Raw genomic sequence first — 13,685 nt, forward strand, 5'->3', positions numbered from 1 at the left:
GCCGCTGCGGAATGGGACGATGTCGAAGATTAACTCTTCGCTTCGGAAGTTATCCGGAGATCCGAATACCACTTCGAGTGTAACTGAGCCTGTACAACTGGCCTCTACACCCGGTATGACGCCTTCAAAGGTCGTCTTTGTAGGTTTAATCCTTGAGGGGTCAATGCCCATTTTGCGCACTGTATCCTAATAAAGCAGGTTCAGGCTGCTGCCGCCGTCCATCAGGACTCTAGTGAGGTTAAATCCGTCGATAATTGGGTCAAGAACCAATGCGGCGAAGCCGCCGTGAAGGATGCTAGTGGGGTGGTCCCTTTGATCGAAGGTGATCGGGCAGGAAGACCATGGGTTGAACTTTGGGGCGACTGGCTCCATCGCATATATGTCCCTTAGTGCACGCTTCCGCTTCCTTTTGGGTATGTGAGTTGCGTATATCATGTTCACCGTCCGCACTTGCGTAGGAAAACCCTTCTGTCCTTTATTGCTCGGCGGTCGGGGCTCTTCCTCGTCATCGCTATACAGCCCCTTGTTATTGAGTTTGGCACTTAACTTGCCTGCTTGCTTGAACACCCAACAGTCCCTGTTGGTGTGATTGGCTGGGTTTTCGGGGTGCCATGTATCTGGCACAAGCGATCGAGTATTCGGTCCAAGTTGGACGGGCCCTGGGTATTTCTTTTGAATGTCTTCTTCCGCTGACCGGGTTTAGAGCCTCTGAATCCGGCATTGATGGTCGTATCTTCAGTATTATCGCCATTAATGCGGCGCTTGTTCTTGTTGCGACGCGACCTGCCATTGTTGTCCGTGGTATCCGGACTATCAGGATGTTTGGCCAAGTTGTTGCTTCGAGCTAGCCAGTTATCCTCTCCCGCACAAAAGCGAGTCATGAGGGTTGTGAGGGCTGCCATAGATTTCGGCTTTTCCTGTCCTAGGTGCCGGGCAAGCCACTCGTCATGGATGTTATGTTTGAAGGCTGCAAGGGCCTCTGCATCCGGACAGTTAACGATTTGATTTTTCTTTGTTAGGAACCGAGTCCAGAATTGTCTGGCCGATTCTTCTGGCTGCTGAATTATGTGGCTAAGGTCATCGGCGTCTGGTGGTCGCACATATGTGCCCTGAAAGTTATCAAGGAATGCGGCTTCCAGGTCCTCCCAACAACCAATTGATTCTGCTGGCAAGCTGTTGAGCCAATGCCGAGCTGGTCCTTTAAGCTTCAGGGGGAGGTACTTGATGGCATGTAGATCATCACCGCGGGCCATGTGGATATGGGGGAGATAAACCTCGATCCAGACCGCAGGATCTGTGGTACCATCGTATGATTCGATGTTTACGGGCTTGAAGCCCTCTGGGATTTGATGATCCATTACTTCATCTGTGAAGCATAGTGGGTGTGCGGCGCCTCTGTATTGGGCTATATCACGACGTAGCTCATACGAGGTTTGTCTACTGTGCTCGGCCCGGCCGGTTTTGCTGTATCCGACGCGACGGTAATCATCCCGTGTTGCTGGGCGCCCATGCGATCCGTAGATCGACCTTGTATGTTTTGCCTTATCCTCCAATATATCTCGCAAGTCCGGCACGTTTTCCCTTGCCTTGGTACTTTTTGAGCGGCGTCGGGGTGTGGCTTGAGCGGAGGGTCGAGAGGCTTCTCTGTCGCGGCCACGGGGTGGCCGGTCTGCCATGTCGTGCACTGGTGACTTGGGTGCTTCCTCCTCTAGTCGAGGCAACGGCCTGCATTTGGGGTAGCTTTTGGAGGGGCGTTCGAATTCATACTCTTCGGCTGCAAGGACTTCAGTCCATCTGTCAGCTAGCAGGTCTTGATCAGCTCTAAGCTGCTGCTGCTTTTTCTTGAGGCTGCTTGCCGTGGCTATAAGCCTGCGTTTAAAACGCTCTTGTTCGGCGGGATCCTCAGGCACGACAAATTCGTCGTCGTCGAGGCTTGCCTCATCTTCGGAGGGAGGCGCGTAATTATCGTCCTCGACCTCTCTTTCTGCCGCACGATATGCATCTTCCTCCTCCTGCGCTGAATCCTGCTGGAGGGGGTTCTCTTCGGCACTGTCCGGAGTGCTATTATCTCCCGTGCCGGAATCACCGTTTTTATTGTGACGGGATTTAGAGCAGCGCCGCTGACGTCGGCGCTTCGGCTGTTTCTTGGAGGGGTCATCCTCCGTTGTTCCATCGCCGTTCCCATCTTTCGGGATGTCCACCATGTATATGTCATATGACGAGGTGGCCTTCCAGTGCCCCGTAGGCGCTAGGTCTTGGTTGTCTCCGGCGTCGTCGTCCATACCGTCGATGTCTTCGGAGTCATAATCGAGCATGTCGGTTAAATCATCGACAGTGGCTACAAAGTGGGTGGTGGGTGGGCGTTGAATTTCTTCGTCGCCCGCATCCCAACCTTCCTGTCCGTAGTCCGGCCAGGGCTCTCCGGATAAAGAGAGAGACTTTAGTGAATTCAGGATGTCGCCAAAGGGCGAGTGCTGAAAAATGTCCGCGGCAGTGAACTCCATGATCGGCGCCCAATCGGATTCAATTGGCAGGGGCGCAGAGGGTTCGGAGTCCGGAGAGGAGTCCGACACCCTGGAGTCGAGGTCTTCGCAAAGGGCAGGGATGGAGTTCGGCTCGATCGCCGTAGAGATTGTAGCCCCCGAGGCGGTGTCCAACCACCCGTCCTTGATCGGGGAATCTGGCTCCGGATTAAGGGTCCGAGCGGATACTGATGCGGCCTCCGGGGCACTGTTCGGCTGCAGAGCGAGATCATGCCCATCGAGACAGTGCGGCACGCTTGGCTGCGGCTCGAATCCGTCGAAGATCAAGTCTCCGCGGATATCGGCCGTATAGTTCAAACTTCCAAATCTGACCTGATGGCCAGGGGCGTAGCTTTCGATCTGCTCCAGATGGCCAAGCGAATTGGCCCGCAGTGCAAAGCCGCCGAACACGAAGATCTGTCCGGGGAGAAAAGTCTTACCCTGGACCGCGTCGTTGTGGATGATCGAAGGAGCCATCGGGCCTATCGGTGACGACACAGAGGAACTCTCAATGAAAGCACCAATGTCGGTGTCAAAACCGGCGGATCTCGGGTAGGGGGTCCCGAACTGTGCGTCTAGGCGGATGGTAACAGGAGACAAGGGACACAATGTTTTTACCCAGGTTCGGGCCCTCTCGATGGAGGTAAACCCTACTCCTGCTTGATTAATATTGATGATATGGGTAGTACAAGAGTAGATCTACCACGAGATCAAGGAGGCTAAACCCTAGAAGCTAGCCTATGGTATGATTGTTGATGTTGTAGTTGTTGTGTCCTACGGACTAAAACCCTCCGGTTTATATAGACACCGGATAGGTTAGGGTTACACAGAGTTGGTTACAATGGTAGGAGATCTACATATCCGTATCGCCAAGCTTGCCTTCCACGCCAAGGAAAGTCCCATCCGGACACGGGACGAAGTCTTCAATCTTGTATCTTCATAGTCTTGGAGTCCGGCCGTGACGATAGTCCGGCTATCCGGACACCCCCTAGTCCGGGACTCCCTCAGCTGGGAAACCTGCTCACTGTCAGATTCACTAGAAACAGACTCAGACGACTGCAGTGCATCCCATAACTCTTCCATTACATGTAATTGCACTTTACTGGGGCATTTGTGGCCAGGGCCATATTTCTCACCGCACTTAAAGCATTCCCCTCTCGCCCTACGCTGAGCCCAGAGTGTATCCACTCTGTCAAGCACTTTAACTTGATCCTCTGACCGTTTGTCTGTCGGAGAGGCCCCCATTATACCCTGATGCACATATGGTTTGGAACTGAACCATGGCTCCCATTTCTTGCTGAATTTGGTTGTGTCTTTCACCAACAATGCTTCTTGTGTTTGTGCTTGTGAGTAAGCCAAATCCATTGTACTCGGCTGTTGCAGCTTAACAGGTGCTCTTATAGCTGGCTTGAGACCTTCAACAAAGCGGTTAATGAAGAATGTCTCGTCATAACACTGATTATAAACCAACATCTTATGCATGTGCTCCTCAAAGAGATGTGCATAATCATCCACCGTGTCAGTTTGTTTCAGTGCAAAGAACACATCATTATCTCTGGTGTATGTGTTTCTGTTGAATTTGGTGAACACCGTGACACAGAGGGCTGCCCAACTATCAACCGTATGCATGGCTTTGTAAGTCTGAAGCTATCGAGATGCATTGCCTGCATAATGCATTGTTGCAAAATCGACCCATAACTATTGCTGCACATTGTACATCCAGAAATATTTTTCACACTACAATTTCCACCATTTGGGATCCTCTCCATCAAACTTGGGAAATTCAGATCGAGGAACGCGTGGTCTGTATTTGGTGTGATGCGATCGGTGGCTGTAATTAGGGGAGTGATCTGGGTCCTCATGATCATCCGAGAAATACTCACTGGCAGGGGATCGGGACTGAGACAAGTCACCGCCGTGTGGTTGTTGTCGATTCAGAGGGATCCCTCGCTGATCGGTTGGCTGCAGTGCTTGCAGGCTGCTCTGTCCTTCCATACGGAGTGTGCCGGAGCGCAGTGGTGGCGTTGGCGGTCGCTGCGAAGTAACCGTTGTTGGTACCTTCTCCAGCTGGTCGACGCGGAACACTACTCCCATCCAGCGCGCGCTTCATCTCGGCCATCGGCGTCGAGGGAATTGTTGGCGATGAGGACGTGGCCGAGGGTGGCCTCAGTGCGACCGAGCGAGGCCCTGGTCGTCTGCGTGAGCGCACTGTATGCCTTGGCGGACGAGGATCCGTACATGTCGAGAGAGTCCTGGAGCTCGTTCACCCTCTCCGATGTGGCGACACTCACATCTAAGACCGCCTTGCTCTGCTGGATCGTGTCCTGCACCAATTTCTGCAGATCCATCACGGAGAGCTCCACCGCCGCCATGCTAGCTGAGAGCGTCGGCTTGTTGGAATGCGCCGTTGGTGCCGCTCGATCTGCTCGACTAGACGCAGGTACACCGAAGTGTTTTGCGCGGAATCGCCCGAGGGGATCCGCACCTTTTGCCTGGAATTAGGAGCTTATCGATGGATTGATCTGGAGATCGCGAGAATTTTTGGATCGGAGGAGGCGGATCGGTTGGGCTCTGAGTAGCAGATGCTACGGGATCGCAGCAACTCCTTGCGTCACGCCAGGATGTGGTATGTAGAGACAAAGGTGTATGGCGTGGGGAGGAAGAAGAAGCACAGAGGAAGGCTTGGGATTACAGAGATAACAATATTCAGTATTACAGATGGATGCCCTGTTTTCCTCGAGCTAGGCTATATGTAGGTATTGTTACAGGCCACAGTGGGCTGGCCCATCAGGCTACTCACACACACACCGGTGGGCGCAGCCCAGCCCAGGTCGTTGCATATTCGATCTGCTTCAGCTGGATCCCCGCGTCTCAGATCGTCGTCGAGCGGTGGCAGGAGCTTGTAGAGTAGCTAGCTAACTGGGTGGGCGAGTGTGTATGCTAGGTATCGTCTGATTGAGGAGCTTGGCACGCCTCTACCCTGCTACAGCTGCGTGGTTTCTACCGCTGTTTTTGCACGTTTCACGTGACATGCATCGAATACTGGTCGATTCCATCTTGCTTAATTGTTTCTAGCGTACTACTACTGCGGAGATGATATAGGCCCAGTTCTTTTGACCCGATTATGAAGATTCTGGGTCTGGAAAATCAAAAGCTAGAAAGAACTCGTTTTGATTCTATAGAATCGTCAGAATCAGACCACAATCAATTCTGAGTCTGGAAAATCAAAAGCTAGAAAGAACTCGTTTTGATTCTATAGAATCGTCAGAATCAGACCACAATCGATAGTACAACTGAAAAGCAGCGTCTTGGGTCGATTCTGGCGATTCTGGACCTCCCGCAAATGAAAACGTTTGGGTTTTCAAACTGTACCCCTATTTCAGCACGAAATTACAGGCAAAATGCCCTTCCACAACCCGACCGACCGCGGCCCAGAAAACGCATCGGCCGCGCTCGCTCTCCTGTCCTCGCTCGATTCCCCTTCGCTCCAGGTTTCCTCCAGCCGCCGCTAGGGTTCCTGACCCGCCGCCCCTCCTCCCTCGACGAACGGCAGCCTTATCGAAACCCTGTCAGAGCAGACGAGCGCGGCCCCGACGTGCCCATCCGGGCGGCCGAAGCAGTGCTCAACGCCGCCTCCTCCGACCCCCATCCCGCCAGCCCCTGAGGTCCTCCGCCCCGCCGGCTCCGACCGCCACCCCCGCCTTCCTCCGCCGTCCTCTGCCGGCCCCGACGAGCCCATCCAGCTGGCTGCTACTGTCCTCTATCTGCTGCCTCGGTGAGCCTCTCTGTACATGGAAGAGTGGATGGATGTAGATGATTTTTATCTCTTTTTTGTACATGGAACAATGGATTGCTAGATGGACGTAGATGATTTGCTTGATTGATGAATGGATGATGTTAGTTTATTTGTTAGATTCTTCTCTGTACATGAAACAAGAGTTCTTCTCTGTACCAAGTGTTAGCAATTCAACACTCAGTTTTAGTTCAGAGACATTACAGACATTGCAGCATACAACTCATCCCATAATCAGAGACCAAAATCTCAGAAAAAAACTCGACGGCTGATTCTGGTTGATTCTGTGGGAAGTTTCCCAAAAACTGACTCTGAAGAATCAAAAGCTAAAAAGAACTGGGCCATACTATCCTAGTGCCAGCAGGCAGGCAGCCATACAGCACGTCTTACAGAGAATACTACTATGATACTTCGTTCTCGACGTCTACAAGTGGAGGTTTTTCTAAGTGCAAATATAATGGGTGCACCTTTCTATATGAGCCGAGCTGCACGCGCTGCGTAGGTGCCGATCACCGACCGAGGTCGTGTTTGCGCGTGAGCTCAACAACGTTGGGCTCCATAATTTATTTATTTTGGATTGACGCACCCGAGGGTGGACAGGACAAAGGATCATGGGACATTCAGCTGTTCCTTCACTTGCTCCTCATCAAGACGTCCGCACCTTCTCCTTCGAGAGCCGCACCCAGTCAGTCCGCAGGGGAAGCGGCATCCACAACGGCTCCGGGTGGGAGCTACCCTCGGACCGAGAGTCACGTGCCGGCGACCACTTCTTGCCCATCTCTCCGGCCAGAGGTGCGGTGATGTGCGGCGGCGGCCGGTGGATATGTGGGAGAGCATGAGTCACGGTGTCTCAAATTACCGGGTGCACATCACGTCGGCTCGTTATTCATGGACTGGACCTAGCTAGGACCCACCGACAACTGAAGAACAGTTCATGCAAGTCATGGCCCTCGGTGTACTTAAAATGAAATCCTCCGAAGACTCGGTGTACACTATTCAAATGATCGGGCATGTTGTCCCTAGTTGTAACCGACATACTTGTAACCCTAGATACTCCTGGTGTTTATATAAGTCGAGGGGTTTAGTCTGTAGAGACAAGGTTTTTAGAGGTTATAACTCACTCATATGATCTCTAGGTAGATCTTCCTACTTTGTATCCCATTCACACTCAATACAATACAAACAGGATGTTGGGTTTTACCACTTCAAGAGGCCCGAACCTGGGTAAAATTGTGTTTCTATTACTTCTCGTTACCATTGTGCTAAGACAACCAGCTCGGGACCCCCTACCTCCGATCCACCAGTTTTAGAACTGGCATTGTTAGCCCATAGTACAGGTCCCACTGTGTAGTCACAAAGGCTTGATGGCTCATCTTCCTATCCACGACGACATCAGATGTCGGAAGACCTTTATCCCTAGCCAGCTCTTCGCCTTTGGTAGCATCGTGCTGCACATCGCGACGGCCACAAGAGCGGCACCGTGTGGGAGGTACACTGATCTGGAGTTATACACCGGCGACAGCTTCTTGGGGTTTGGACTTCTTGCCCATCGCGACGGCCGGATGTGTGGCAGCCAGTGGATATGTGGGAGAAGATGAGTTTTATGCGGACAAGGTTGCGGATGAGGAGCCCTGCCGACATTAAAGCCGAATAGGCTTCTCAATCGCCGCACAACCATGATGCGGCAAAGTCGGAGGCCTTGGAGGTTAACGAGGCGGACGTACGGACTTTCCTGTTTGGTGTCGGTTCATAGGTTTCAGACGTCCAAACCGGTTAAACAAATTTGATAATCGCCATTGGATGACCAATAATATCCTAACCATCCGATCCAAAACATTTGCACTCAAACCTGGGTTGTTGGAGTTGCCCTCATGAGTACCATATGATTGCGAGCTGAGCATAGCTCATATGGTTAGATTCCTTGTGGTAGAACTGACCCAAAAGGGTTGTTTTTTTGAATTTACATGAGTTCTCTTTGTTTCTTTCTTTGTTTTCACTACTCTTTCTCATTCCTCTATTTTCTTTTTTTTTGGTTTTGTTTGTTTTTATCTCAGTTTTCATTGACTATTTTTTTCCGTTCTTTCTTTATTTTGCGGTTTTTGTTTCTTTCTCCTTTTTCATCATTTTTTTGGTTTTCTCTCATTTTCATTTTTTATACACATTTTTGGTATATATCTAATATATTTTCTAATACACGTTTAACATTTTTCAAGATCAACATCTATCGAATACCAGGTCACATTTTTCTCTATATATATTTAAAAAAAATATAAGCTTGTTTACTTTTACAAAAAAATCAACATATTTCAAATAAATGGTCAACATTTCTTCTATACACATATAAAATTTTTTAAATACATAATTAATATTTGTTTAACATTTTTTCAAATGCTTGATTAACAGTTTTCAAATACACGATCAACTTCATTCACACACATTATATATTTTTTGTACACATAGTCAACATTTTTCTATACACATTCAACATTGTTTCAAAACAATATGAACGTTAATTTTTGTAATATATATGTTTAGAGTATTTGGAAGTGAAAAAAGTAAAAAAAAAATGAAAGCAAAAAAGTGAAAAAAAACGAAAAAAACGAGGCAATGGCTTCCCGTGCACTGGGCCGGCCATTCTCATCGTCCTTCAGGCGGGGACCTGGCTCTGTCTCGCGTGACGGACGACATGGCATAGTTGTGTTCTTCTGGATGGGCGCCCCTATGTCTCGCGATAAGCGAGACAGAGGGAAGCCTCCCATCGGCGCAGGTCCACATGGGCCGGCCCAGTCACGCACAAGGCTACAGCCTCCTTTTTCGTATATTTCACGGTTTCTGTTTTCTTTTTTTACTTTTGTTTATATTTTAAAATATATATTACAAAAAACTATTTAAGAAACATTTGAATAAGGTTGACCAAGCATTAGAATCTTTCGAATGTGTATATAAAAAATGTTTATCACGTATACAAAAACGTACATAAAAATTGGTCATTTATTCAAAAAGAATGTTAGTCAAGCATTTGAAAATTGTTAAATGTGCATAGAGAAAATTTTGACCATTTATTAAAAATATGATTTTCTTATCTTGTACATGTAAAAAATATATTAATTAAGCATTTCAAAAAATGTTGAACAAGTATTTGAAAAATATTAATCAAGCATTTGGAAATGTTAAAATGTGTACATAAGAAATCTTGACTGTCTGTTAAAAATGATGACAATTTTAATCATTTATATGAAAATGTTATTCAAGCATTTGAAAAAATGTCGAACAATTATTTGAAAAATGTTAATCAAGCAACTGCCATGAAGCTACCTCTTCATAGTATTATTTCACTCTCTTGCAAGTATCTTCCCGTCCCTCTCCAGTTTATGAGGTAAAAACTAATGCAACATCTGAGTGTAGAAACTCTGTTTTGAGTAACTAACATTACAACAGAGAGCATCGTAAACGTATGTTTGAATCTGTAAAAAGCTCTTCCTTTCGAAGCCTAATTTAGGCAGACACACATCACATAAGTAGTTTTTGTTTTTTTGGAGAGGATCAAGTTGAGTTTTAGGTGGGAGAGCTTTGGCATGGTCCCAACCTCGATCTTCAAACCCTCGGTGCAATAAATCTAAAAAGTTGGAAGTTCTGTATACTAGGACATCATATTAGATTGTACACATTTGTCGTTAATAATATTGAGATCCCAGCGAAAAAGATATACCAAGAGTTTACGGGTGACATCATGAGTCCGCTAACAGAACAGTCTTTTTGTTTGTTATAAAATAGTACAAATTGATCATTACATATACAAATTTATCGATTGATGACCGTCTCCTGACGTGTGGTGGAGCGACCTGGGCACCGGGGATGAAGCTCCTCCTGCCATGCCGTCGGCCATGTACAAGAGAGAAGATTTAGATTCTAGAAGGAGAAGCAGGAGGAGCGAGGGGCCATTGGAGGAGAGAGGCTGTCATGTCAATCGCCTATGGTGTCCTTCAAGGGAGGGAGGAGAAGGAAAGTGGGGTATCATGAGGATTGCGAGGAGGGAGATGGGTTCGAGAATGAATCTGGAAGGGGACAATTGAGGATTGTGGTGTGGGGAGCGAGGAGGGCGCCAGATTTTAGACGAGAATGAAGATGAATTCCTGGCGTCCCACAGATCTGCAATCACCCCCTAGTTTCCACCTGCGCAAAAAAGAAAGCACTCATAAGACAAGCACATGTATAGACAGCAATGAAAATGAAAGGTGTGTCAAATTAATTAACTATGGTTAAGCTGCGTATAAGTATGTGTACCTCGCATCCTTTCTGCTGCAGCTCCTTTCGTGTGATGTCATCTTCAGAAATCTGGGGCATATAGCACAACTGCAGGTGACCGAGGGATGGAAGGTGCAGCAACCCCACGGGGAGCTCGCTCATCTTGAAGCACCGCCAAAGTGACAGGTGGAAGAGCTTTGGCATTGTGGCTTCCTCCATCCTCCACACCTCGGTGGAAAATCTATCAAGTGCTAACTCTTGCAGCCGAGGGAACCCTTGGGAAGAGCAGCACATGGTCTGGCCTTTGTACCCACTCAACAACAACTCCACAAGACAGGGGAGCTTCTCCAGGATCGGCATCGGGTCTTGCTTTATGACATTAGCATGTAGATGAAGACGACGTATGCTTTGTGGGAACCCAGCATGCAGCATATGGAGCACATCAAATTTGTAGAGGCTAATATCAACCAGGTGAGGCATGTTGTCAAATATGTTGACCACCTCCGCTGGTATATTGTTGTACATCGACAAGGAGAAGGTTGTTAGTTGATTCATCTGGCCCAAGAAAATCATCAAGTCATGAAAGCGGAAATCAGCGCCAACAGGAGCAAGATCCAACACAAAGCTCTGTAGCTCTTTCGGCTGCAATCGCACACTCCTTGCAGGTGCTGTTGGAGAACATTTTATCTCACTGTCAAGGTAAACATGCCTTAGAGTAGGGATATCCCAGAGAGAGTTTGGTACTAGTGACAACAAAATTGTGTTTCTGATATCTATAGTCTGCAAGTAAAGGAGTTTGCCTATTGAAGAAGGGAGCGTCACACTGTCACAACCTGTCAACCTAAGCAATCTTAGGTGAATGCACCCACCAATTACGCTGGAGAAATCTTGTAGTGTTGATTTTTCAATGCAAAGAACTCTCAGGAATCTCAGCTTAGGAAGGGACACTGATTCAAGTTTAAAGCCAAGCAGACTTCGGACATTAGGCGTTGCAGGTAAAGTCTGATCAATCAAAGTTTGAAAACTCAAACGATAGGATATCAAGTTATCGGACGACGATGATGCAGTAGCTTGGCCTGCAATTTTTTTTAGAGTGCACCACATTTCAGAAAGAAGCTAGCCACATATAAGTACATATAGTAAAATAAAAATGAAATCAATTAATACAAAGGAGATCAGGAGACAAAGCCTGACCTGCAGTTTTCTCGATGGCATTAAGAAAACCATCTTGTCTTGCTTCTTCCGTGCACCAGTCATGTAAGATATCATGAATTCTTATTCTCTCAATCCATCCATGTGCCCTACTTCTGTTAAGGACCTGCACCAAGCTTCTCTGAGCCAACTCGGTTACATAATTCCGTGCTGTTTCTTCTAGTATGTGCTTTTGTGTATGTGGAACCAAGCTTTCTGCTATCCATAATTCAATGAGACACGACACAGATATTATGTAGTCCTCGGGAAAAGCAGCAAGATAGAGAAAACAAGCTCTGAAATAATGATTTGGCAGGTCCTTGTAACTGCGAGCCAGTATGTCTCGCATCATCTGTCCATTCTTCGTTGATGGCCAATCAGAGAGTATATCGTACCATATTTGTGCATTCAGATTTTTTGATAGATAACCCCCCAAAATTGCAAGTGCAAGTGGCAATCCGTCACATTTCTTTGCAAGCTTTCTCCCAAGTTTTTCAAACTCGTCCACATCACGTATGACAGACCTTTTGTATGATGGTAAAGCTTTGCAACTAAATAGTTCCCAACTTTTCACTTCATCTAACTTCTTCAAATGATGAACATAGGTTGGCATTTGGACATGATTTGCAACATCTTCCTTCCGGGTGGTTAATAGTACTCTACTACCATTAGTTGCATCTGGAAAAGCTTTAACCCTTTTATTTATCTGGTCCCATGTGTCGGTTTCCCACACATCATCAAGAACTACCAAGTATCTTTTTTGCAATAGAAAATCATGGATCTCCTTTCCCACCTCATACTCATTCATCTTAGCAATTGACTCATCTCTGCTCCCCATTATTTGTTTCATAATATCCTTTAGTAAATCAATGCCCTTGAATTTTTGAGATACAGTGACCCAAGAAGTTGCCTCAAAGTGTTGTTTGACACTAGATGAAGTGTATACTTTTCTAGCGAGTGTTGTTTTTCCCGCACCACCCATGGCAACTATGGAGACAACACTAAGAGTTATGTTCTCTTTTTTGTCAACTAACTTGCCAACTATTTCTTTGTACTCATCCCCAAAACCAACAAGGTTAATATCTTCAAAGTTTTGGTGCATAGTACCATAATCTTGTGGATACTCATCCTCAATATGAACCTTTTCTACATCACTAGTGTCCAAATTGATTTTCAAACGGTTTGCACTATCAAATATCTCATTGATCTTCCTTTTTACACGCTGTATTTCAGCACCAATTGTGTGAAGGGTAATCAGGTCACTTGGCAAGCGAGCATACCTCGAGATGGCACCCATGAAGCCCTTCTTGAGCCTGTTTCTCTTCTCCATGTAGTCGGCCGCTTCAATGGCATTCTCGGCCTCGTATGCCGCATCCCTGATCTGGCTGACCCAGGTAGCCACAAGCTCATCTCCTGATCTCCTTTTGGCGTCGGCGGATTTAAGGTAGCTCTTTAGCCGCTGCAGCTCATCCTTCAAGAATCCCACTTCAAGGTTGACGCCGCACAGGAATGTGGTCTCCTGGACTGCCAGGGTGCTCACGTTGCCAAGCACGGAGCCAATGGCCGACTCGGCCATTAGTTTCTCCGGGCTCTCTGCCCTCAGAGATGGAATGCTTGTGAGGGATGAGTGGGTGTAAGAAATTAATCAGGTGTGGCTAACCAGGAACGTTTTGATGGCGTCTGGTTTTGTATTTCTTGTTGCTTTGAGGTTGGTTGTATATATAGCAGAGCAGATTCAGCTCAGCTCATGTATACGTGATGATGGAAATAAAGAAAGGAATATGGTGTTCTTCACCTTTGCTGTGACAAGAAGGCAAGGTATTAGTCAGATGCATCCAAAGCGAATAAGGTCCTCCACACCTTTGCTTGAGTCGCAGTTTTAGCATCATTCGATCCCATCTGCATGCAGCAACCTTTCCCAGGAGACAGTGTCA

At 47.3% G+C, this 13,685-nt stretch overlaps 1 protein-coding gene across 1 annotated transcript; it reads right to left on the bottom strand.

Moving 5' to 3' along the window:
- Nucleotides 1–10,048: 10,048 nt before the first annotated feature.
- On the bottom strand, nucleotides 10,049–13,478 carry LOC123160390 (probable disease resistance protein At1g58602). The gene is made up of 3 exons (XM_044578211.1): nucleotides 11,755–13,478; nucleotides 10,600–11,636; nucleotides 10,049–10,488 (listed from the first exon to the last, which is right to left on the bottom strand). The coding sequence occupies exons 1-3, from the start codon at nucleotides 13,325–13,327 to the stop codon at nucleotides 10,471–10,473; spliced, it is 2,628 nt and encodes an 875-aa protein (XP_044434146.1). The 5' UTR covers nucleotides 13,328–13,478; the 3' UTR covers nucleotides 10,049–10,470.
- Nucleotides 13,479–13,685: the final 207 nt, after the last annotated feature.

Source organism: Triticum aestivum, chromosome 7B (assembly GCF_018294505.1).
Source record: "Triticum aestivum cultivar Chinese Spring chromosome 7B, IWGSC CS RefSeq v2.1, whole genome shotgun sequence".
NCBI lineage: Eukaryota > Viridiplantae > Streptophyta > Magnoliopsida > Poales > Poaceae > Triticum > Triticum aestivum.

Excerpts from the sequence above, each read along its gene's own strand:
- LOC123160390 (XM_044578211.1), bottom strand. The coding sequence starts at position 13,327 with ATGGCCGAGTCGGCCATTGGCTCCGTGCTTGGCAACGTGAGCACCCTG. Across the intron at positions 11,637-11,754 it reads TGCCATCGAGAAAACTGCAG|GCCAAGCTACTGCATCATCG; the intron begins GTCAGGCTTTGT and ends AAAAAATTGCAG.